Genomic DNA, 27,480 nt, shown 5'->3' on the forward strand with positions numbered 1-27,480 from the left:
TCGCCTAAAGAAGAATTAAGAATTTCTGTAGTTTTTTCGTTTAGGGATTGTTTGATTGCAACAGTGCTATCTCAATCTCTTGAACTCAAGATCATACTGTGCGAAGAAGTGCTTTATATTCATGATTGAAAATTTCGCCAGTGTACTAAACCCTTAATGTTTAGAAGCATTCGCCTCGTGCCTCGAAACCCTAGAGAGAGGAATTCAAAATATACTTGACGGACATCTCAGTTCTTATCCGAAAAAGAATTTACGTCATTTGATGGAGAAAGAAGTTTCAAAAATTTTATTTCCTGAGGTCTGATGCTGAAGTTCTTCAATATGCGTGCGTGCGTGTGTGTGTGCGCACGCGCGCGTGCGTATGTGATATCTCTCGATGTTCTGCAATATTTGTGTGATTTTTTCCCAACAACATAGTGAAAGTATAGTTCTGTACCACTGTACTAATAAGGATATATTTTTTTGCTTTAATATACAGTTGTCAAAATATTATTACAAGGATAACGATTTTTATTATAAGGTTAAAATTCAATTTTGATATTTTATTTTAATTTAGTATGTTTCGAAATGTGTTCGTATATAATATTATTCGGGTAAATGAACAGTTATCTCATTACAATTAATTACTAAACACATGATTAAATTTTTTTAAATTTATTCTGATATTTAAAAACAAATGTGTGTTATGTATTAAAATGTCCCAAAAGTTTCTTTCTTATTGCACTATGAATGGCCTTATCTGGCTCTGCTTGTGCAAACATGCAGGCTTCTCTGTTAGCCGTCTATGTCATCTGTTTCAGTCGTCCCAGTGCTTTTCTACTGTACGTTTCGTTTGCGCCACAGTCTCTTTTAAGTTCTTTTGACCATTTTGTCCATTTCTCTTTAAGTTCTTTTGTCCATTTGATGGGATTAGAAAAGCGTAATTTTCTACAAACTGCTTCTTCAAGGTGAAACAATAAATTCTACGAAATACTGCCATCAACTGTATCAAAAAAAAAAAAAGGCCAGAATTAATGAACCGACGAGGTGTTGTTTTTCATCATGACAACGCCAGACCACATATTGTATTAGGCGTAAGAGAGAAACTCTTTCAGTTTCATTGGGATGTTTTACCGCAACCGGCATACTCTCTAGATCTCGCTCCATCTCATTATTACTTCTTTCTGTTCTTAAAAAAATCTCTTTGCGATAAGCGTTTTAAATTCATCAGCGAAATAAAAGCGCACCTCGAAGATTATTTCTTGTCTAAAACACAACAATTTTGGAAAGAAGGCATAATGAGGCTTCCTGAGAGATGGAAGAAGGTAATAGAGCAAAAGGGTTCTTATATAGCAAAATAAATAATATCTTAAACGGTAAATATTGTGTATTCATTTCATAATAGAAATAGGAAAGACACTTATAATACACCTGAATATAAAAAAATATTTAAAAAATCTTTAAAATACACTTTTATTAGTGTATAAAAAAGAATATTTTTAAAAAAAAAAAGTCAGGAGGTTAAAACACAGCAAAAAATAAAACTTAAAACTACGAGGCTCGGACAGCAATGCTCTCAGTGAGTTGCAATTGTAGTCGTTTTCATAAAATTCTCCTAATGCTTGCATGATGAATATGTAGGCATTTTCGTTTTCTTTTTATCATACTCATTGTGACTTTGTATCCCTCTCCTATCATCTTCTGTGCTTCACGCTTTGGTTTCTTTTTTTTATATTCTGATAAGAACATTCTTTTAAGTCTTTTATAAATATTTTTTTCTACTTTTAGTCCTTATTTACAAAGGCGGCGGCAGAGATTTGCCGACGAGGGTGCAAGACAAATCCCACAAAGGGGCGAGCACAATATCTCTGGTTTGGCTTCAAAGGAACTCATAATAATTCATTTTACTTTTAATTAAAGAAAATCAAATATTATTTAGCTTCTTTTTTATTCAAATGCTGATCCTTTCTTTCTTTGCTAAAATTTTACACAGGTATTTGTAAAAAAATTGTTTTCAGTTTCTTTTACTGATCATCAAATAACTGTCAATATTTGAGTCAATTTCTTTGTGAGACTCTTGAGATTTAATTTCACTGATATCTAATTTTAGAAAAAATATGGTTATATTCCATTCTAGATTGTAGTAAATAGATAAAAACACAGATTTCGCCAGAATGACGTGTCGTGCTAAAAGAACAAATGCATGCTATTATTATTTTATATCAGAAACTTTGTAAAATGAATTTTGAAACAAAAAGTTTATTTTAAGAAACTTTTTTAGACGATAAATAAAAAATATTTTCCAGGTTTTCGCCAAAAAGTAGTCCCCTACCTTAAATATTTGTTAAGTAAAGTTTATAACAATGAGAACGAATTCAGATGTGTTTCGAATCCGAGGAGAATAAGTGTGCGTACTCAACAAAAATTTACTATAGTTCGGACACGAACAATATAGAATGCGAAAAAGATACAATGATGTTAGTTATTTCTTAAGAAGGCTGGAGAAAATATTTTCTAAATATATGTGCAAACTTACTTTTTTATGTAAGATAGGAAAGTATTAAGTAATTTAAAATGCAAAAATTATTTGAAAACGCATCATTATCTCAAATGCCTTTATATCATTATTGGGATTAAAATAATAATAATTGTCCCAAATTAGATCTGCCATTTAATTAGGAAGTTAACTAAATTCGGATGTCAAGGGGTAAATGTGTTATTTATGAAAATTTGATGAATAACTATTTTAAACCTCTTTTTATCAAGACATCTTTATTCAAAGTCTATTAAAAATTTAGAAGCATCTGAAATTATATAGTTTTTGCCGTGAAAAGTAATTAAAATAAAAACGATACGTTCCCCGATTACATAGTCATAATATTGAATGTAGAGTCTAAGGAATTTAGGTAGTAATTATTTAACAAATTAAGTGTATACTTGGATAAACTCTTTAAGTGTAGCTAAAAAGCCACCATACCACAAATATTTATTTTTTTCGTCAATATTTCTTTAGTGTAATAATTGTAGCTTGATGAATTAGATGGCAAAAGAAAACAGATACTTTACTAATAAATAAACTTGCTTTACTATTTACTTACTCCAGTGATTTATAATGAATTCACATAATTTGACTACAGCAAAACAACTCCTTTTAGCATGCATATTCACAAGAGTGACAAAAAGAGATTTATTAAATATATAAAATTTTTATATATTTTATATATTTTTATATATTATATTTTTATTAAAAGGAGTTTATTAAATTTAGTTTAATCATTAACTAGATTTTAATCAGAGAATTCTCACAGTGAAATAAGTGAAATGAACTTACAAATTTACTACTGAGGAAGTAACAATTAGATGAATAAGAGGACGATTAATTTTAGAACTTGAATTTGAATGATGAATTATGGAAAACAACTTTATCGTCCTGTTCATAAATTATATAAAAGCATTCATTTCTTTAATATTTCCACTGTTAAGCAATCAAAGTGCCCGATGAAAACAATTTTTTTCCATAACCTATGATAAAATCTTAGTCGAAGGATAAAAATTAGTTTGGGAAAATGTGATGTCATTCACTTGTCAGCTTATTGATTAGTCTGCTAAAGGTGACTGAGAATTCGGACTTAACGTTGTCGACTTCCATCACACTGAATTCTTAGTCGACCGATCAAAATTTTTTGACAAAATGGGACATGTCTTATACACATGTCACCTTATCAGTTATATTGCCAAAACTAGTGCAAATTAAAAGTTTTATAAACGACATTTGAAACAAATATCTGAAAATCTGGGGATATAGTCTTCGACATTCATTACATTCAGTTCATATTCAACCGCTAAAAAACTGTCGGCAGAATGCGATATCTTATTCATTTGTCAAATATATTGCCAAATCCAGTGCAAATTATAAATTAAATGAATTAAATGAGACATTTCAATCAAATGTCTGAAAATCTGCAGACTTAACGTCTTTGACATCCATTGCATTCAATTCTTAGTCGGTCTATCAAAAATTGCCCTCAAAATACGACATATTATTGACCTACCACAGTAACTCTCTACAACCGTCCTGAAGTGGTGAACACTTTTGCCGAAAAAACTCTCAACCTCTCGCCGACGAAGGGGGGCAGAGGCTGCAGACAGGAGGGGGGAGGAGGAATTACCCCTCTTGCCTCCACCCCTGCTAACGCCACCTCTGCTTATTTATTATGATTTTCACTATGGATTATTAAAAAAAATGCAAACCAATTGGAAAATCATCGCGCTGACGCTGTAATGTCATACGCACAGCACAGCGCCAAATCAGACAGCTTTTTCTAAATTTACATCTATATTCTAAGCAGTCATATAAAATTGCATCATAAAGAAAATAGCTTTCCAACAATGTTAAAAATTTCTAAGTAAATATTCTAATTTTTACATAATCTCTACGATAAGTATTTTACTAGAATTATAAATGTACAATTTCACTTTCGAAATATCCTTATTCTAAAAACAACTTTTTCGTTATTTTATTTTTAAAATGGTCTTGATTTCTTGTTTCAGTTAATTTTTCTTATCAAAAATAGGGATGGTATAACAAAACCTTAAAAGTGCGAATTGTAATAGAAACACTCTAAATTTTATTGACATTTGTATTTATATGTATTTCAACTTCCCATAAATGTTCTAAGATTTCTTTCTTGTGATCACATAATATCTTAATTACTTTATAATATTATTTACATTTCAATAAAATAATTATTTCTGTCTTATTATTGCACTCATGAAACAGTAGTTATTATTTTCTCTTATTTTCTTCTTTTTAATCTTTAATATATTTCATAACGCAAGCTTTAAAAACTATAGAGTCTAAAAATTAATATTTCTCAAATAAGATTATAAGATAAAGAAATAATATATATCACCATTGCTGTTAAAAAATATTTAGTTAAATTTATATATTAATTAATAAGGAAGGACTTTAAAGTTATTAAAATATTCCAACAAGAGCCATTAGTTGAACAAATTATCAACATTTTAGAACATAAAGAATATGTGAAAAATCAAATGTAAAATTCTATTTTCACTAAAACATTAGAAGTTTGGTAAAAGTGTATAAAAATAAGAATAAGACAGTGCTACTCTTTAATTCTCTGAATATATGTTTTAATTTATAACCCTCAACACTCTATTTTTAAAATGAAATTGGTAATATTGTATACTATATTTATGAGCTTCACAAAAATACAACTAATCAATGGAATCTCCACATCCCATTGACAACAATTTTTCGAATTACCTTTCCAATTACCTTTTTTTATAAAATTACAACATATATCTGTGAAGATTTATTATTATGTTCTAAAGTATAATTTTAAAAAAATTGAAGAATAGTATGATTAACATATGCTACACGTAAAAAATATTACAAAAAACATCGCAAATGACTATTGCTGGTATAGAGTACGCGATTCAATTTAAACAAATGAGATAAATGATTTCTGTAGGAATGCAAATAATTAAAAAAAATACATCCGAATTGTTCTTAAAATTCTAACAACTGCAGACATTCTTTTGTCACGCATGCAAATTTATTTTGTTTCATTTTATTTTTTATGAATATGAGGATCTAAAATTTTAGTAATTAAAAAAGCTATTTTTTTTAACTTTTATTGTACTAAATGCTGAGGCAATTATTCCTTTAATTTACAGTAAAATTTAAATGTAGGAAAAAAATTAATAAAAAAAAGAGAAGTAAAAAGAAAATTATACGTTTAATACATTATTATTAAGTCATTTTTGAAGACAATTCATTTTCATTTCCAGATTAGGATTTCTAAATGTGATACCACATCCAGCTGTTGAAGAGAGCAGTTCTGCACATGAGATCAAATGTGTACCATATGAATGCGGATCCTTGATGTGAACGGTTCAGTTTTAACATTACCGGCAGAATATTACCAATTCCCGACAGAGCGCTATCATCTGCCGGAATGGCAATACTCCGGCAGAATTTGAATAAAATAAAATTATATTCTGGAATTTCTAGAAAAGAAATGTGACAGAAATCTTAAACATTTGAAATGTTGGGTGCAAAGAAAGCCTTTTAAAAAAAAAAAAAAAAATACTTTATGACGCATATCTTTTTTTTTTACATATTAGTTATTAATCAATTTTCTCTATTTCGTTCAAATTTTCGTGTTAATGATATTCGTGTTTAGCTTTTTATGGTATTCATTATATTTCTCTGTTTAAACTCATCATAAAAATGTCCAGTGATTATATCATAAGCTCTAGTATGACAATAATGTCAGAAAAAAGTTGACATAACAGAAACGCTCGAAATTAAAATTTAAACAGAATGGCTTCCAAATTATTCGTAATCTGTCAAAAGTATGTTATTTTCAATTACATTATACTCTAAATACCTTTAACATGTAGATTGTATATTTTATTATGATTATTGATTATTTTGATTATTTTTGATTATTTTTTTATATATTTTGTACCAATATCTACCGTGATTTTATTATTAAAGATAACAGTGCTTACGTAGATCAATATGTTTTACATATTTGTAACATTGTTTTAATCGTTTTTAGCTTGTTTTCCTTTAATTAACTAAATGGTGTTTGTATAATCTACAGAATTTTTTAATTTTTTTATAGCTTAAACGTTTGTCTAATTTCAGTTAGTAACTCTCAAGAACTGACGTTTATAAACTACCCACGTCATCTTTGTAAATTAGAAAATTTAGAATTAGCGCCCAAAAGTTCTCATGAAGTATGCTTCACAAAGTAATTAAATCATTACAGTACACTGTAAAATTAACGAATATTTATTAACTGTTTAATTAACATAGATGTGGGTGATAAAGACTGTTTAGACCATAAAGACTGTTTAGATAAAGATAAAGACTGTTTAGACACTGAATGAGAAATCAACTTCAGTTTTAAGTATTTCACCTGAGAATAAAAAGTTTTAGAAGGTTTTCATTATTAATAAGACGTGTGCAATAAATATTTACATTGAAGAGCTCAATATAAAATTTAAAATTTTATTTGAAATAACCTTCAGCATAAAATTGCATCGTGGATTTACTATATCCATTTTGCTTTTGAGCTATTTTTCCAGGCTCTTATTTTTTAAATGACAGATGCAGAGCAGTATTTTCTTTAAAATTTTCTCATCTGTTTTACTAAAGACTTCTGTTGGTTTGCTTGATTCTTAAGTAGATAATTTAAATTATGTATTTTTTATCAGTTACATCCTGAAACAGCTGTTACATTGATGAAATATAAATATTTTTTTTTCAACATTCGCTAAATACCGAAATTTGCCTGTGAAAGTGAAAAATAATAGTTAGCAAATATTTTAGACACACCCCAGGCGAAGGCCAGAATGTTCACAATGCCATAGAATGTTGACATAGATTAAATATCTGTCTTTCTTAGTATTTATTTGCAAAGAAGCTCGAATTAAATAGCAAATGCTTTCCTGAATATGCATTTTTGATTTCTGAAAGAAATAAAATTAATTCATGTTTTAGCCGCTAGGGAAGTAAATGGCACTGCGGTGCGGGCAATTTACATAACATGCGCTAAATCCTCGAATTATTCGAGGAATCATGAAGTACACCAAAGGTAACTCCTTCCTACTCTCAAAATGAGGGAAAGAGAAGATCATATTGAAAGAATAAAAGACGGAATCCTCAAGATACGCGCTCTTCCTGACTGTGCCAAACGTCGGGAACAAACCAATAGTTCTTGATGACGGTTTTCAAGAAAGATACCCTAAATATTAATGTAACTGCACTTGTGATAACTATAATGTTATTGCGCAAATCCTTTTTAGACATAATGTGTAATTAATTTCATGTGGTTGTAGTGGAAGTTTAAGCATGTTAAATATTTTTTTTAGTGTTGATATTTATTTCATCTCCCCGTGACAGTGAGTATTAATGATCCAGAGTTAGGCCAGTAAATATCTATTGTTAAGAATATTAAGAAATATGTTGTAATATCTATTGTTAAGAATATTAAGAAATATGTTGTAATATCTATTGTAAATATCTATTGTTAAGAATATTAAGAAATATGTAGTTGCCTGCTTCGCAGCGCCCTTTTCTCACCTAGAGGCGGAAATATGAACGTTTTCCTATCTGTAATTGGAACTACAAATCCAGGACAGCATGTGCACAAAATTTATATAAAATTGGCCAATTAGTTTTTTCGGTTTAATTGTTTAAAATCTTCCCTTTTATTTTCTAGTACAGCACAGAGTAATCATGTATTTTGTGCTTATTCCCTCTGATTGGCTAGCCGCAGTGCTGGTATCAAGATTGCGTAAAACTTTCATTTGTCCCTTTCGGTGCAATTTTGAATCATTCTATTCAATCTTACGGATAAGACATTCCGCCAAAGGAATCTAATCTCAAATTAGAACGAATCCATAGACTGAGAACAGAGACCAATTACTAAAATTCATTCCTCTAGTTTTGTATTATTCAGTTATGCGTTCACATTGGGACTGACAAACAAATCGATAAATACTCAATTCTTTGATTCTCAATTCTTCTCCAAAACCCGATATAATTTTCGAGTCTTAATATAATTGCAAACCATAATTCATAAATCTTACTCGATGCATTTTTGAACTATTGCGTCCAGTTGGGCTGACAGATCAACTTCCTTCAGATGAATTGCGCCCAAAATCTGTGATTGAGTCACAGTTTTAAAGCATATACTGCAGTCCTAGTTTCTTTCATCTGCAATTTTTTGGGTCCAAATACACTGGAATAATCTTGAATCTGGGATATCTTAAACAATACGATAGAACTGTGAGATTTTTTTTGACAATACTTTCTTTTTATACCTTCGAGTAAATGATGGATTACATTCTGAAAGAAGACTTTCGCTTAAAATTTTTGTACTTGGATGCGAGGAACGCTTATCCTCCATCACATGTATCTTTGTACAAGGTGCTTGTAATTAAACTTCTCCTATAAACAGCATCATGCAACACAAACGGGCGAACGGATTGCAACGAAATTTGGTATATAGGCTGTACATGAGATGCGCTCACGGAAAAAAAAAATAGTTCCAAAAGGTTCACCAGAGGGTGCCCTTTCCGAAAAAACATTAACACGAGAAACGACCAAAACGGAATATAGAAACAATATTAAGATTTATTGACTAGTTTCTAATCACCTTGTCATCGAACCATATTAAGTAAAGGTAAGAAAAAATCAACAGTCCGCTGTGTGAGAAAAACGGTTCAGTTTGCAAAAATAAGAACAGAATAGGGCGAAATCGCACAAGAGGAGCAGTTGTTAATCGTGTCCAGGATGATGTAGGGAAAGGTGCTCCATGTGACCACCATTCACCTGCAAAATTTCAAGTCGATGGACAGTGTGTTCAACAGCAGATCGTAACTAATGAATAGTGATGCTTCGCACAGGAAGCGTTATGGAGTTCTTTATGTCGTTCAATGTCGCAACAAGATACCGTCATCACTACAACCGGAAATATCGACAAAAAATTTAACAAAGAAATCCAAACGTTTTTTATCCTAACCTGTTTTGTATAAAGCTTCCTTTTCTTCACAAGCATGCAAATCTCGACAGTTTTTTCCTAGAATTTACAGCTTTTCCTGATTTTACATTTTATTACTCATAATTCTTCTAGATTGTTAATATTGTTTCTGTATTCCGTTTTCGGCGTTTATTGTGTTATATTAAATGTTTTTCCTAAAAAAGCGCCCTCTGGTGGATCTTTTGAAACTATTTTTTTTCCGTGAGCGCATCTCATGTATAGCCTATATACCAAATTTCGTTGCAATCCGCTCGCCCGTTTGTGCTGTATGATGCTGTTTATAGGAGAAATTTAATTATAACCACCCTGTAGTTTTGAATTTCGGTAATACAAAATAATGTTATGAGGCAGACAATTCGAATTTCTGCATACATATTCATTATTTATTGATTTAAAAATTTAAATTTTTACATATGTCCTGTTACTTTTTGTAATATGTAATGACAATTAACAAAAAATTAATTGGCTACATGGCAAAGTGATGGTATTCTTTTTTATCTTTAGACCTGTACCACATTTTTCACTTTTCCTCCGAGTTTGCATTTTCCCTTTTGCTTCAGTTGATCCAAAAGAGAGAACACGCATTGCTGAAAAAGAAATAGATTAAGAAATTATTACGATTCAATGCACAAATAACAACATGGAACAAAATTTAAGGCGAATACACAATGCAAGAGACCTAAATCCATATAATCAGTTTGAAGATTTTTAAAATAAATTTTCATTAGACAAACAAATTACCTAGTTAATTAATGTTACAAAATATTAGAAATTTAAAACAAGTAAATTATTAAGAAGAGTATGAAATTCATGATGCATCATTAAAAAATATTGTGACTAATTTTGTATATCTTATTTTAAAAAATTTGAAGATAGTTCAAAGGGATCCCCGAAATTTATATTTGTGATGAAAAAAATTAGGGGTCAAGGAATGCGTTCTTTTTCAAACGGAGAAAAAAAACAACGAAATGGATTTTTTTTAAATATGTGTATATTTGATCTTTATACTTTCAATCAGAAGGTTTTTAATAGTTTATAGAATGGCTAAAAATATGTTTTCTCTTTGTAATCATTAAGATCTGTATTTATACCTAGCGACAATGCAATTTCAGGTTGTTTGATTTATATCTAATAAATTAAATAAGCATTTAAAAAAACAAATAATCTTCTGAGATTCTTTTTTTTTAAGTTAAATAAACTGAATGTAAAATTTCGAACTTCTCATTCTCTTAACGCATCTTTCACTAATCCTGCCGTACGTTTGTTGTTATAGATTTAACAGTAGCGTTTAACAAGAACTTTTCACAATACTTTAAAACATAAAAAGTTTTCTTTCCAATTTTTAAAATTTGATTTTTACAAGCGATGTTTTCTGCTCCTACTTAGAGATTGGAGAATTGAATTACTCTTTTTTTCTGGGAGTTTACTTTTCAAAGCCTATATTCATTCTGTTGTCTGATGCATGAAATTAATTTCCTCTTTAACTATTTTTACTTCCTGAAAAATTATAGAAGGTATTTCCTTATCAACAATTACTAAAGTACAAAACTTACCTGCGAATTCTAACTGTTTATTTCACTTTTTATTTCTGAAAACATAACTCAAGAAATAGGTTCCTAGATTATCATTCAAAGAGGACGAGATTAATTTTGGGCGCTCTCTTTGAAAGGCAGACGCTTCTTTTGAAAGTCCCACAAAGAGAACGAAACTGCGTCTTTGATCCTTCCAAGTGATGCAGCTAAATTAATTGCTAAAAAGTCAAGTGGAGATACTCTAATTCTGAATATGTTAAAGATTTGGTTTTTAAATGATTTAAGGAAATATTTCAAAAGTTCTTCATAGCATCGAAATAATATTGACGGTTTTTGGTACGACTTTTACTTTGAATGGATAAATTCTTTGTAAGTTGGATATCATGTTACAGCATTTGAGGAATTAGTAATAACGAATCAAATCAAGAAAAGAACACCTCTTGAGCATAGAGGACTTGGATCTGCTCTAGACGGTGAAGTTTGTTTATTTTCTGTTCCGAGAAATGCCTCCATTTTGGTGATAAGTTACGGTATTTTAATTGTTTTGGTTACTCAAGAGTAGAAAACAACCTCGGAATACAGGCATTTAGCATTTGAAGAATTATACATTAAAATATTAAAGCTGGTGGAATGCCCATTTTTTGGCTATTGCCACATTGAGCTTATTTGTTTTTAATATTCCTGGCCACTGAATACGTTCTCTTATGATTCTTAGACTATGTTTTCGTCAAAGTAAGGGTCCATAGCTTAGAGAATCACACAAAACCATATTAAGCAATTTTATCAATAATTGGTTAACATTTTCATGGAAATTTCTTGAAACTGACTTATGAATTAGATTCTGAATGACTTTTATTAGAATAATCATTTTTCATAGTGCATCTAATTTATTGCATTCTTAATCACTTTGGTCATTTTTCGTACCATAATTCATTTTTCGAACAAATTCAGACTGTACATTATTATTTATTGCGTGCTAATTACGTTACTGTAGTTTTGGATAAGTACTTCAATTATCTCGTCAGATAATCCCTGTTACAAAAAATATAAGTGCCGCAGCAGAGCTCATTTTTTAAATTTTTTTTTATTTTTATTTTTATTGCTGAATTATTGAAATTGCGTCTCACTAAAATCATTAGAACTAGAAACAAGTAAGGTGACAAACTCTTGCATAAAAATATGTCGAATGATGTTAGTGATAATGAAATAACACCATACTTGGATAATGAAAGTCTGCTTTAATCTCCAAATGATTCAAACGTACCCGACCATCCAAATCTGGTAAAAGGCATGACAACAAATGATTTAAAACAATCTTCTAACTGGTCCGGACGAGTTTGAAGACCCAACAACGCAAACGGTCTGCGCATTCCGGACGGCGGTGGGGAAAAGCGACCAGTTAAATAGGTCTAAAAGATATCTTGAAAAAGAAAAAAACGTGTATACCATTTAGTGAATAAGAAGTTGAAATTTTTCATATGGATACCCTAGTGGAAGAACAGAAGAAGCAAGGGGATATGGAAAAATACACAAGAGCCAACAAGCTTAAATCTCCTAGGATTGATACTTTTGAGAGTATTCTCTCCCCAAACAGGATTTTGCAAAAAGCGGCAGAAGATTTTAAAGAATGTTTTCAAACAGTTCTAGCGTTTTTAAGAAGATTTGATATGTAAAGCAATAAGGATTATAAAAATAAACCAACTTAAATAAATGCATTACTTTATTCGTTTCGATCAATGTTTTTTTTTTTAATGAAACAATTATATATAGCTGGATCAAACGTTCAAATGCGATCTCCACACTACAAAAATTTTATCAGTTTTTCCAGACTACCACTTTAAGGTATGCGGAAGGTGCCATTTCCCCTATGACTTTGCTCCACCCCACCCCCCACCCCCACTCCCTCGTAACCATCCTGATTCCAGAGGGATTGATCGATTTCAAATATAAAGAACAGGAGCTCTGAAATAATTTACTGATGAAATGCTTAAACAGTATACTTTATAATCACCATTTTTTCTTTGCAGAGTCAGTTCCACTTTACACTGACTAATTTTGGGTTGATTCAATAATGATTCCGATTTTGAAATCGGGCGTAAATTTAAAGAAGATCTGGTTTAAAAAATAATACAATTAGTAGGGGAAATCATTACTTGTCGCAAAAGTAGCTAATAAGGAATGTTTGCTTGAAAATTATTCATTGGATAATTTCATTTTATCGTTGAAAAAACATGATTAGATTATATTTCTCAGTATACTTTTTCTCTTAGTCATTGAGTTCATAAATTTAAATATATATATATATATATATATATATATATATATATATATATATATAATATATCTTACTAGTGTTTCTGCAATTCTTGCGCATCTGCCTGAAGTACTTGGATCGGCACAGACTTTCTGTAAAATGAAGAAGTAAATTAATAATCTTTCATGAATGCCAGATTCTTTTTATTAAACATGGTGCTGAGAAACGTTTTGTGTCATTCCTGTTGACATTAATTTTTTGTGAAACTATAATTTAATAAAAATAAGTATAATAAGTGATAAAAAATAGAACAAGTATTTTTAAAAGAACCGAAATCATTTGGTGTTGAAATCGTTCAGGCTACAAAACTGAAGTTATGCAGAAGTCACAATGTTTCAAACTTTTTTTAAAGTTGCATATGGCCTAATCCTTGGATATTTTTAATGTGAATTTCAATTGAAATATTTTTCAAAACAGAAATAATCAAATCTTATACTCAAAAAAAGGAAATTTTTTATATACAAATTGAACTCACTAATCTTTTATCCGAAAGTAATTTCTTAAACCGCTGAAATCAGAGTATCTAAACAAAAATTTGCATTATTGATTCTATGATCTTGTAATTTTCACTTTATTACAGCGTATAAAAAATGAAAAAAGGACAAAAATATTGTTTTTTTTAAAAACTTGATGATACGTTCTCTTATTATATGAAAAAAAATGTATTGATATATTTTTAACTTTCTGCGCAAAATTAATACAGTTTTTATGTCAAGGGAATTCTTTTCGCAAAAAAAAAAAAAAGAAAAAAAAAGAAAAAAAAAAAGAAAAAACTTTGGTCAGAAACACGCTTTACCCTTATATTTTCTTAAAAATTAATTTTAAAATGGTGAATTCTTTTCTTCATGAGATTCCTTAATGTACTTTTGATTTTTGTGACATTCCGATGACACATTTCTTTACAAAGAAGTAACTTGCATAACCAGTTGTTGTTGTAATGCAGTTAATCATGTAAAACGAAAGTAATTGAAATTCGAATTATGATGAAGGCTGAATGCATATTCTCCTGATGTATAATTAGTTTTTTGAGCTTTAATATTTTTTCAATATTGCGTAAAAAGGCTATAAAATTTTTAGAGCTAAAGGTGTGACAGGTTTCACGCACATTGCAACCTAAAGCTATCATTTTTTTTTTTCTGACAGCATAATTCGTTTTCTAATCCAGGCGACAATTCACTGATTACGGAATAAACCAGCGGGAGTATTCTTCCCAAAACTTTCACGCATACTCTCGAATGCCAGAGAACGACTTGCAGGACATTGGCGTACAATAGTTACGAAATATTGCATTTTGGCGTGAATTTAGAGATTTATTTTACTGCATCTATCGTGCCATCCTTGGCGAATTATGTGGCGATTAAATCCAGTGATGCGTTAATAGTATCCAAACATCGATTTTGTGCTTTAGGCACGTTTTTCACAACTGATTCAAACAAAAAATTTGACACAAAACTGCACTTGTAGTCTCAAAATAATATACTAAATTGAATATATTTAAGTCATTGCGACTTTCAGTTATAACGTTTATATATTTCTAAAAGTACAGACGGACAGACGGTCAACCCCCTGTTACATTTGACTTAAAATTTGATAGGTGGCTGCATTATAGATGTGAAGTCTGTGAACTGAATTTTATCTATCTCGTTTTCTTCGTTTTGCGTTAACTTATGCTTGAGCAGGCGGACAGACAGATTTACTCTGAAAGGATTTTGCTCAAAATCTGTCAGAAATCTACAAGCTTGGTGTAAAGACCATATACTGAATTTCAGCCATCTGGCTCAAAGCCTTTTTGAGTTATCTTTGTCACAGACAGACGGGCATTTTCTAAAAATGTGTTTTTCGAACCGGGTAGGTTTAAAATGTGGAGATTTTTTTAAATTTCTAGTTTGAATTTTTGTACGATTATTATACTTTTACACTGTATTACAAATACGAGAAAGTACAAAAATGGTTCCTACATATTAATTAATTTTATCGGTTTTAATGAAGGTTTATAAAATCATATTTGATGTTTATTGATTCAACTGAATAGCATTAAAATATTTTAAAATTGTTTAATCCTGTAAAAACCAATTTCCTTTGCTTCTCAGCATTAGTTTTATATATTCATGTAATTGAAAACGGGAAAAAACTTCGATCTTATATAGATTTACAGATACTTGAATGACATATATATCTTGATTTTATTATTAATAAATTTGAGAACCAAAAACGTTATTTCTTAAAGGTAAATTTTCTTTGCATCGATTCAAAGTATAACGAAAAAATTAATTTATTCTTCACTTAATTAAAAGATTTACCAGAGTAAATGAAAAATCAAAAATATTAACTGTCGAAATGTATATTAGAAGAATTAAATTCATTTCGGAGCGTTTTTAATTTCTTTTCGGTTTTTACATTCTTGGATAAAATGCATTTAGTTGAACAAAATAGTGTCCTATTCACAGAATTCTACAAGCTAAAAAGTGGCCAAATGTTTCTTAAGTAATTTGGATATCCATCGCTTTAAGATATTTCTGTCATAAGGAATAAAAAATTAGCTGTTAATTAGTCTTCTTTCTAAATATTGAAAATTTAATGAACTTGTCTTAATAATTCCATTTGTCTGATAAATCACATTCAAAGTAACATAACCACGTCGATCCATTCATAGAGAAGTAATCTCTGTGGATCTATTTATTTTGACAAGAATATTGTTTTATTAAATTTCTGTGAAATATCTTATTATCGCCACAATAAGACTACTAAAATAACTCAGTTGAAGGACAATCGTGAAAAAAAATTTTGATATATTATCGGACGGAAAAAATTAACACAAGATTATGACTTTCAGTACTGACTGTTTGCACTCATTCGCATGATATAATTTCTAAAGAATCATTTCAACAATTACAATAAAAGAGAAAAATATAGTTTTGTACTTCTTACCTTCTCATAATCCACAAAACCATCTATTTGTTTATTATACATTTCATGCTGTAAATCAGAAAAAAAAAATCAAAGTCGTTTGTTATTAAAATATTATCATAATATAGTAGTACAGAATAAAAATAATCGTTGCAGTGAATCTATGGAAATCAGTGAAAAATGATAGAAAGGATTACTTTCCGCTATTGCTATTTTTAAATTTTTGGAACTATTAATTAATGTTTTGGAAACATATATTCTAAATAAATATTAAATCGTGAACAAATACGTTGAATGAATAATTTATTTCGAGACTTGTAGATGTTATATCAATTAATTGTATCTGGGGTATAGCTATTGCCCAAACAATGGCGGATTTTCACCTCGGCATGCTTGACAGCTGTCTAGGGCTTCTGGAGTAGAGTGGGTGGGGGGGATTTTGGACGCAGATTAATTTAAAATGAATTTAGCCTAGTTGAAAGAAGTTTAATCTTGCTAAAAAGGAGTACAAAATTTACGAATCATAAAATGAAAGGAAAATTTGCGTTTGCAATAAATTATTTAATTTTTTTACATAAGAAAATTTTTTCTCCGTTGAAATTGCAAGTCTATTTTGCTGCTTAATCGCACCTCTCTCACTAGTGGGCATTTTGAATTAAATTTTTTCTTCGGACATTTTCAGTTTGGCTTTTATTTCTTACCACCCTTTAACATGTGGCAGCAATAATTGCTACAGTACTTGAAGTGAACCTTCAAGTATTGTCGCTTAAAGTGGATGCAATTTCTTCTGTTGTTTACTTTACTTGTGTCTCATAGTATAATTCAATTTTCATCATCTCAATTGGCGTTCCGTATTCCTTTTTCATGGATGTTTTTTACCTTCATATTTTTGAATATGGTTTGTTTCATTCCAAAATTTCTGCTTTTATTGTATTATTATGTATTGTATCGAACCAGTCTAAAAGTCTTATTTTTTAATGGATCAATGGATACTTTCTCTCAGCTTTTTTAGCTTGAACAAACCACCTTGTTGGCCTCTTTCGGGAGGCAGAGTGACATTAAGTAGTTTTTAATTAACTATTTTAACTTCAATTCAACTTAATAATTCAGGTGGTTTCTTTTCCATTAATTATTACGGTCTTATCATCTGGTCAGAAACAGATTCAAATACTGGATTGTGAATATTTGATTAAATATCAGAAAAACAAAAATTTTGAACATTACAACTGCTAAAGTATTATAGGTGTGAATTTAGGTTGCAAAATTTACATGGAAACAAAAATATTTCCATAAGAAATAAACTCAATAAAAATGTTTTTTACGCGTTGACATTCCATTTAGGGCACATGGCATCTTGCCCCATGAAAATTATGTACTTGAGCTAATCTAAATCTTGTAACTATTGGTTTTCTATTTTAAATAGTAATACTGTTAATAAATCTTCATGTATTACTACATCATGTATTAAATTAGAGAAGTATTAAATATTTAAGAATCATTTAGGCGCATTTCCTAAAAATTGATATTTTGTTATGTTAAAATATGAATCTGCCGTTTTCGCTTTAGAAACATCATATTTCTCTCACTACCAAATGAAAGCAGCTCAGATCTAGACCAGGACTGCCAAATAAAGCCTCACATTTATGGTAAGATTAAGAAAGATTGTTTATCCAAAATCTTCTATATTAATCAATTAATTGCTCACATTTCGTGGATTGGTTCTAAATCATTTTAAAGATTTGCATATAAGAATTCCAAAACCATACGATATAAAATTATTTGCATTTTACTTTTTCTCACATGCATAGGAATTAAATAAACAGTTGAGGAACCGCATATACAGCGGCTAGTGTTTCACAATAACTATATGCTTATATTAGTTAGAAAATATATCAATAATTAAATTGATTTTCGGAGAATTTTATTTTATTTTTAAATAAATAAATAAATAATATTTTCACAAAGTTATTAAAATAAAAACGTTTAACTAAAATAAAGATATGAACTAAAATAAATCATTTAAGTTAAAAAGATCTCGACATAAGGAACTAAATTGACCAGACAGGAGACTCATGATGCGCTTTGCCTGAAGCCTCAAATTGCCTAAATCCACTACTATTCCCAAAGTAGTCATGATTTTTTTTAAAAAATTAATTGTGAACTATATTTGGTTTTTTATTTAATAATTTTATTGTACAGAGTCGAAACGTAATTGCAAATAATTTTATAGCAAGATGGAATACCATATTCCTTATATTTAAATAATTTCGTTTTTTATTTACTGCGTTTACATGATTTTGAGAGTACATATCGACTAATAGTAAACCCTTTGCCAGATGCGGTTAAAAATTTGCTACATATTTACATTTCCGTTGATAAATATATGCACCAAATTTTATTCATCTAGCTCTCTTCTCTTTGTAGTTAGAGTGTTGACTAACAAACAGTTCGTCTTGCTTCCAGACTGAATTGACTTCGTTCAAAATTTAACAGAGATTCACAAATTTCTGACCCTATGTCAAACTTTATTGATTTAGCTCAACACATTTTTGAGTTATTATATTCACAGGCATAATTCCAAAAATGGGATTTTCAAACTCCTGGTGGACTGAAACGTGGAAATTCGTCAAAATCTCGAGTTGGAATTTTGTGATGATTACAATAATTTCTCTTCGCATGCGAGAAAGTAAAAAGGTTGGAAACTTAAAATGAATCGGAGTGATGAAACCGATGAGATAAATATGCAGCTACAATTTCTTCGCAGATCAAACTGCAGACTGGCTAACCTTTCAAAAAAATAATTAAAGGATTCAAAAAGCCTTTTTAGAGTTTGTAAAAAAGTTCCTTTTAAGAAAAATAGTTAATGTAATTCTTTTATTTAATTTAATTAGTATCACTCAACGACATTCAATAAACTATATTTACCACTTTTATTTGCATTTATTTAAAGGTGGGCTTTAAAAAATCTTACTCATTATATCAGGCCGGTTCGCGAGTATCCGGCTTCCGTACTATCCGTTCTAGTTTCCTTTTATCGCAATCAAATGAAGAAGGCAAAGCATTGCATTGATAATATTGCCAAGGTATAAGGTAGCCGAGGTAGGTAAGGAAGCGGGCGTCTGCTCGTTGTTTCTTCAGTGTGTAACGGACCTTAATGGTTGCCACTGTTCCAGATTATAACTGCACAGTGCGTACAGTATTTGTAATAAATTCTTGAAATGTGCAGTGCAGTATATAAACATATATTAACTATCAATAGAAAGCCGTCTATTTTAACTGGACACGTTACCGGCAGCTGCTTCTATGATTCACCGGGAAGCGTTCACATTCTACTTGGCTTGAGATAAATGAAGGGCTTAGTACTCGATATGAAGTGAGAAAATACCTATTATATCAGTGAGTTATGGTATAAAAACTTTGTCTTCTGGTATTGGAGGGGAAAGAAATGAGTTCATAGAACTCCGATCTTTTTTTTTTTATTTTTAAATTACAGTCAGTCACCACAGAACAGGAACTCCGGCTTATCCGGCTTTTTTGTTATCCGGTCTTCCACTACATTAGGCCGAATACACGGGAGTGCACTGTATATATATAATTATGAAACAAATTCATTAATTATTTTAATGAGTCACATGTATCGACTTATTTTAAGGTTTGACTCCTATCTTCTTAAAGGAAAGCGTTTCAAGTAAAAAGATAATATTTATGATAGTCATGTGCATCATTATATCAAATTAATTTTCATATTATGATACTAGCCGCCTTCGGTGACAAGCTGGTTTGACAGGAATAATGATCTTTAAAACTTTCAATGAAACATTTTATATGACTTAGTCTTTATTGTTTCCACAGCAAAATATTTTAAGTTTTAAACAACATATTAAGTTTTAAATATAATATTTTAAGTTTTGATAGTTATATAACTCATTCTGTTTTAAAAGCCTTACACCATTTTGTTCATTTTACTGAGCATTTCTCTTGCTTTCTGTCACTTTTTTAAAAATTTGAACTTTGATTTGAAACGGTAGGGATTGAATTTCAACTAATATAAAAACTTTTCTCTATTGAAACAAAACATGTTTTTCTGAAATATAAGTACAGAAAGTAGAATCATTTAGCATTAGAATCGACTGCGTGTGAGAATGTTTTTTTTTTCTTTTTTTTTTGTAATTTATGCAATATCTCAGAGTATCATTAAATTTAAATTTATCTGACTTTAAAAAAAAATCAATTTATTACAATAAGAAAGAGCTTATTAAATATAACTCAAAGTACACGTGATCTGCTTAAAAATTTAAAATTCATCCGAGCATTATTGATTTATAATTTATTCGTTGATATTGAATTTCATGTAATTTATTGAAATTAAATGAAGCAAAGAATTGTATTTTATGTAAACCATTTTTCTTGTTTTTGCTATTACTAATGATTTAAAAGTTAGCTGTGAGACCTTTATTATAGTAGATATAAATATTAATCATTATTTATTTTTACAAAAAAAAATATAATGCTTCATATTTCTATCATTTCATATAAACATGTGCTTAAAATTATAGTATATTTGGTCTGTGGCAAGACCACTTAATCGCAATTCGAATTTAGATCAATGCCGTAGGAACTCGTTGATAAAAGTTAATTTTTCTCATGCACGCTTAACATGGCCTCCCAAATTAAATCTTATTTTCACTTTGCATGAAACATAATTATAGAAATCCTGATTAAAATATATTTTGAAAATTAATTAAAAATAGGAGAAATTCAATCTAATAAAAATTAGTATCATTGGAAAGATAATGTTTAAAAAGATATGAAAATCAATTTTTTGTTGTAATATTTTTGGACGTTATTGCAGAAAAAAATGTCAACATTTTGCTTTATTTTTATTTAATTAAATTGCTAAGTGAAGTTTCTAAAAAATCGCCTCAAGATGCGATTTTCCTGCCTTCCAAAATATGTATGTGCCAAGTTTGGTAGCTCTAAGTTGAACGGTCTGATCTGCAGAGCGCAAACAAGTTCACTTTCAATACAAATAGAGATTATACGGCACAACAAATATAGCGTAGGTGTAATTTTAAGACGTTCATCTTTTAGAATGGATAAGAGAAGAAAAAAACTCACTCTTGTGTCATCATCTTCATTGCAGTATTCTTTAACGGCGGCGTCGAAGTTGTCACTCTTGTAATGGCTGTAATTATCTTTAATGAACTGGTAAGCATCGTCGACATCCTGAAATAAAGATATAATTTCACGTCATTAGGAAGCTGATAATTAGAATCTCAAAACCATTTATTCAGTCGACTGAATTCTCCCCTCGACACTCACATGCACTGGTACAAGCTGGCGTTTTTTGCCCTTCGTGACAGAATACAGAAAATCGAAGGTGTATTTGGAAGTGATGAAAAAGTCGCGGTTTAAATTTATCACATTCTCTCTAGTACCTAGATGCAGAGGGTTTATCCTTGCCGCATTGCATTCAAAATTTATAACACATCTACAGTTTCGGTGGTAAAGTCTTGTACTAAATTTTATGCATTAAGCACTTAGTGTTTTTTTCATTCGTTTCTTTTTTTACCTAGTTTATATGAACATGAATGGAAATGTTGGCGTAATTCTAAAAATACTTTTTTTTCGATCCCCATATTGCTCCGAAGCTTGTAAGTTCATATAAAATGGACGGATAAAATATCTTTCTGACTGCGACATATGCATGAAAGTTAAAATTAATTTTGTGGCGTAGTGAAAACAGTACACTTTTTCTTCTTTTGAAGCCTTTGGAACATGATATCTAAAGTTCTTCAAACACTTTAGTTTTGTTTCCGTTATAAGCAAAAAATTTAGAAATCTCATCGAACAACAAAAGGGAACTGAAAAATAAAAATCTTCTTTTTTGCAAGTGAGAGAATAAATATTATTTTTTTTAAAAGCTAAAATTTAAAACACTAGTAATAACTTATTTCAATCCCAGTTTTATCCATAGTGGTGCGGAATTTTGAAATCTACTCCCTGTCTAGAGGGCGAAATCAGCTATTAGACAAGCCAAAGATTATTTGGTATAAGGAAGTAAATCACTTTTACAGTGAAGAATTCCTTTGCAAGCTCAAATGATGATAGCTACAAGGAGCAAAATGCTACTTTACTTAATGACAGAAAAGGTTTGAATATGCAGGGGAGGTTCGATGGATGCGCACATCAGAACTTTAGCAATAAAATCACCATTACAAATTGCAAATGGCATTACTATGCGGATGCAGAATCAACAACAAACTAAATTGCGTACTCGAATGACTCGCCATTTAAAGCAATACTTGTTTCCGATGTTGTTATTTTCTTACAATTGTGCTGTTTGCCGTCTGTGAACAAACATATATTGCACTTTGTTCGACATATTATCTTCATTTAATTAATTTGTTTCTTCCTCTTGAACCATAAGTTATATTTTAAAAATGAAATACTCTACTCTTTTAGAATGCCTAAACACTTTTAGCCCCTTCCTTGTTTATAAAAGGAAAAAGTATATTCTCATAAAAAAAAATGTAACTTTGTTTTACCCTTTTGAATCTTATGCACACAAGTTTGGTACCATTATTTTCATAAATCATCCACAATGAAAGTAAAGTTATTGGAATTTCAAATTTTGAAATTATCAACTAAGTTTATATTTCAAAGTTATAAGTTTCAATTATTTTTCTCTTATGGCGCCATAATACAACTGAGTAGCATCGAATTTGTAGTTATTTCCTATTCTTAATTTCTTGGCCTCATTAGTACAGCTAAAGATTTGCAAAGATGAAAAATTGCTGCACCATATTGTTGTGAACTATTATCTGTTACCAAGTGTTTCAGCCTGGTCCGGGAATCCAAATCGGTGGCAAAAGTGTGATTTCATCTCACAATGGTAACACTTCTTCCACCCAATTCGACTCCTGTCACTTTGAAAAAAAGTGGGCATGTTAAAATGTGTTCTTTTTCCTAAACATTTCATCTCCATTTGGCAAACCAGCACTGTTTCGGATAGTGTATTCCCTTTTCGGTAATTTTATACTTAGTCGAGGGTTTCTATGACAGAGGTGAAAGGCAGGGAATTATGTCATACAAATGTTAAACATAAAAATGGAGAATTGAACCTGGACCGATAGCAAATTAAATATTTAAAAAAAATCTGAGATTTTTCTGCTAGACAAACGTAGTGGCAACTCATTAAAAAGTAAGTAATTGGGATAATTATCTCGAAAAATCTTTTATGCCCAAAATAAAGGGACAACTATTTTTAAAATTTGAAACTATTGGTAAAACCTTAGAAATAAAATATTTCAGTAGCACATGAATTTGTATGGCAATTTATAAAAGTTGAGCTAAGTAAAGTCAATATTTACTTTGCTATTCTCTAATAACTTATCCTAAATGATGAAAAATTATTTTACCCATTTAAATGTGGGAAAAAAAATTTTTTTAATTATGAAATGTGGTTTTTTGTTTTTCAGAGTTTTTACCTCAATCTGTTGATTAAATTTTTTAATGCCAATATTGTTAAAATATTCGTCAATTCTGCTGGCGTACATGATTTTGATATTTTTGCAGAGGATTATTTTAACCCTCAGTAAACTCTTTATTGCTCTGATTTAATCCGTTAAAAAACTGGAAATTTATTGAAGTACTAAATTACCTACAATCCAATGGTTTTATTAGCTACGATAGCTAAATGTTACATGATCATTCCAACTATTCACTTAATGTTTATCCTGGGAATGTCTTCACTCCATGTTGTCTCTAATTTATGTTAGAAATTTGACAAAAAAAGTCCTCTGACATTAAGTTTCTTTTAGAGGTCAGCAGATTAAATTATGACATCAAAAATACTAATATTCCACTTCAACATAAAATTATCGACTTTCCAAATGCTATAGAAGATCCTGAATTGGAGGTGTACATCGATGACTCGGGAACAGATGACAATATGAGGCCCCAGTATGCATTTTCAAAAATAATAAATTCACGTTTCTAATCAACTCCCTAAGATTCCATTATCTTGGCTGAATGGGCGGTGATTTATTTTACGCCTGGCTGGGCATTGAAAAATTGTGTCAAAATTAACATTTTTACAAATAGCCTTTCATTAAGCGAAATTTCAAAAAAACAAGTAAATAAACGTAATTCGAAATTTATTAACGATATTAAATTAAATATGCTTACGTCGGAAGGATTAGTCATCTTATCTTGGGCACATGCCGGTATATTGGATAAAGAACTGCCCGAGCCTTATGCTAAATCTGCTACAACTGAGGAGAAAAACTATACGATGCTGTTCCAGCCCCTTATTCATCCTCAAAAAGACAATGAGAAAGTTTGCATTGAATGAATGCAATTAAAACTCTTGTAAACGTATAAGAGTCGGAAGACCCAGGGTTTTTTATAATCTATTAACACATAATATTTTTTTTTTCTGGTCATGGTTTTTATTTATTTACACAGAAAGATAAGCCTCTGCTCTGGTTTTCGGGGGGGGGGGAGGGGTTGTAAGTTATTTTGTTTAATATTTATTTTGGTCCCAGCTACTGGCGGCTTTTTTATTTCGAAAACATAGTTTGTTGTATTTTCCTGAACAGAATTTAGATAATCTAATATTTGTTTTTTGTTTGCTACTTCTTCCATGTTCGTAATGTTAAATTAATTGCTCCTTTTTTTGCATTAGTTACTTGTATGACTTTTTATCCTCGGCTTTAAATTCTTGTTTGCTTATTTTTTAGATATTTATGTAATTTTATTCATCGATGAATGGTGGTGGTTTGTCTTTGGTGCTCGCGTTGTCCTCTGTTTTGTCCCTTTCATTTCATAATTTTAATTCATTGATAATATTTTGAATATTAATCTGTTGTTATTTATATTGCTGTACAGTGTTCCATATCCTCCGTATGTGGTGCGTTGTGATTTCATTCTTGTATTTATGCGCATTTTCTGCTATTTTTATATAAGTTTTTAAACTCCAGAGTAGGCTTACTTATGAATTTAGTTATTTTATTTTTGCCAAACGAATTATTACGTATATTCTTAGTACCGCCCATGCTCTACTGATGCTTGCAAATCTTTCAGTTACTAAATAAAGGTTTTCAGGCCGACCGAACTTCTAGGTCTTGCTCCATTTCGAACAAGAAGGTAGATCAAGATGACTGCTGATTATGTATAAGAAAGATGCGAATATTAAGTACAAAACCAGCCTATTCAGTATTAGCGAATAAGATAAAAGATAACTGATTTTTTTAGCATAGACTGAAAAAGAAAAATTGAAATAAATATTTTAATTGCACATTTTTAATAAAAATTAATTTGCTAATAAAGCGGTCAAAGTTTTTATGATATAATTTTCTCGTGAACATTCTTGTGTGACAATCAATTCCAATAGTTATAATCCAAAAAAAAATTAGGACAAAACTGGAAATTTACATCCTTTTTTTTATATGTAATGATGCAACTTATAAGTCTCTAATTAAATACTGTTTTGAATTCTGAAAAGAAGTGGAAATTTCTTACGTCTTGTGTCATTGAATCCGTGATGCATTTTTCAAATTTATCGGCCGCCGGTCCATCTGAAAAAGTAAAATTCTCTAAGCTTTGAACTGATCACACTCTCCCTTTTAAAATTATTTAATTTTTACGAATAAAGAATCTATTTTTAATACATTTATTGATTGGTTAAAGCTGTATGAAAGACAATTATTTATTCATTTTGTAACTTTAGAAAAGTTTTAGAGATCAATACAAAGTGTTTTCGAGTTTAATGCGAAGTTTTGAATTAACTGATTTGAATAATTTAAAACTTCAACATTTTAGAATGATTAAAAGAACTGTTTCACACCGAGAAATCCTGTTTTCAGTGCTGTTCACTTTCCTCCTAACCCGATATGCTTAATATTCACATTTTAAGTCACAGATTTGCAAGTTTCTCAAGAAATAAAATCGTTTGACGGTTGTCGTTCTAAGCAGAGAAATAGTCTTTCATATGCCAAGGAGTTTTAATGACCTAATTTTGGTTGATAGAAATATATATATATTTTTTATTTTTAGACATCTTAGAGTTTTACATTTAAACTCGAAATTCGTTATAGGATTTACATAATTCTCTGTTATCTGGAAATTTTAAAAATTCAATTTTCAACAAAAAATGAATGACAGCAGTTTGTGCAATCAAAAATAATTTCAATTTGATTTCTATAATTAAAGTACTTATAATTTTAATAATTTATATGAAACGAATAACTATACGTCGGCGCCGGGAGGGGGGCGAAACAAGCTGTGGTTTGGAGCTTGGGGGGTGGTTGGGGGACGAGGATGGGAGTGTAACCCTTCAGTTATGGATTTTCTGAAAATTCTTCCTTTTTCTATGAATTTTTTTAGCTTTATTTTGATATGATTTAAATTCTAACCGACCGCTTCTCCGACCAATTGTTCGATCATGATTTTGCAGGAACATCGACAAATGGGAAGATGAGAAACATTGAAAAAAAGCAACGAATTCGCTAAATAGAAATTAATTTTTATAGTATTGATAGTGAGTGCCATATAAATGTCGTTAAAAATCAAGCTTTACAGAAAACTTTGCTAAATAGGTTTATTGAACAGAGACTGGATTCTAAAATTTACGAAAAAAAAAAACTGCATTACGGTAATTTGCATGGATATTTCTTTAAAAATTAATTAAAACTCCTTTATAAACTATCTGAAATTTCACAAACTATAAAATAATTACAAATTTCCCCCGCTTAGCTGATTTTAAAAAGTAATTTAACAATTATATCTTTTATTGAATACTCTAGATATAAAAAGTAAAATTATCCAATAAATTACTATTGATTCTATAATTTGATTTAATTTTCAATAATAATAAAACAATAACTTTCCATTTAAATATCGATGACCAAATGGCAATTGATTAACGATCCAATTTCATTTTTAAAAATAATTAGAAACAATAATTCGTTTATACAATTTCTTCATAATTACCTGAATAGCATTGAGCAAATGTCCAGCATTTATAATATTTTTTCAGGTTGTCTGGGTCGAGTGTCAAGCTCTGGACGATAACGAACAAACCGAAGAAGCCCAAAATCACAATGCTCAATTTGCTTTTCATCTTGTACTAAGTTAGGCGGTACGACTCCTGCAGGAGGAATTT

At 30.0% G+C, this 27,480-nt stretch overlaps 1 protein-coding gene across 2 annotated transcripts; it reads right to left on the reverse strand.

Annotated features, from left to right (window-relative positions):
* Positions 1 to 781: 781 nt before the first annotated feature.
* Positions 782 to 27,480, reverse strand: LOC129960832 (uncharacterized). 2 transcript variants are annotated; one of them, XM_056074511.1, is made up of 6 exons: positions 27,309 to 27,480; positions 25,839 to 25,894; positions 21,432 to 21,539; positions 16,335 to 16,382; positions 13,442 to 13,498; positions 9,931 to 10,147 (listed from the first exon to the last, which is right to left on the reverse strand). In XM_056074511.1, the coding sequence occupies exons 1-6, from the start codon at positions 27,436 to 27,438 to the stop codon at positions 10,061 to 10,063; spliced, it is 486 nt and encodes a 161-aa protein (XP_055930486.1). In that variant the 5' UTR covers positions 27,439 to 27,480; the 3' UTR covers positions 9,931 to 10,060. The 2 variants fall into 2 exon arrangements, with proteins under 2 accessions (XP_055930478.1, XP_055930486.1); XM_056074503.1 differs by lacking the exons at positions 9,931 to 10,147; positions 13,442 to 13,498 and adding an exon at positions 782 to 982.

Source organism: Argiope bruennichi, chromosome 2, assembly GCF_947563725.1.
Source record: "Argiope bruennichi chromosome 2, qqArgBrue1.1, whole genome shotgun sequence".
NCBI lineage: Eukaryota > Metazoa > Arthropoda > Arachnida > Araneae > Araneidae > Argiope > Argiope bruennichi.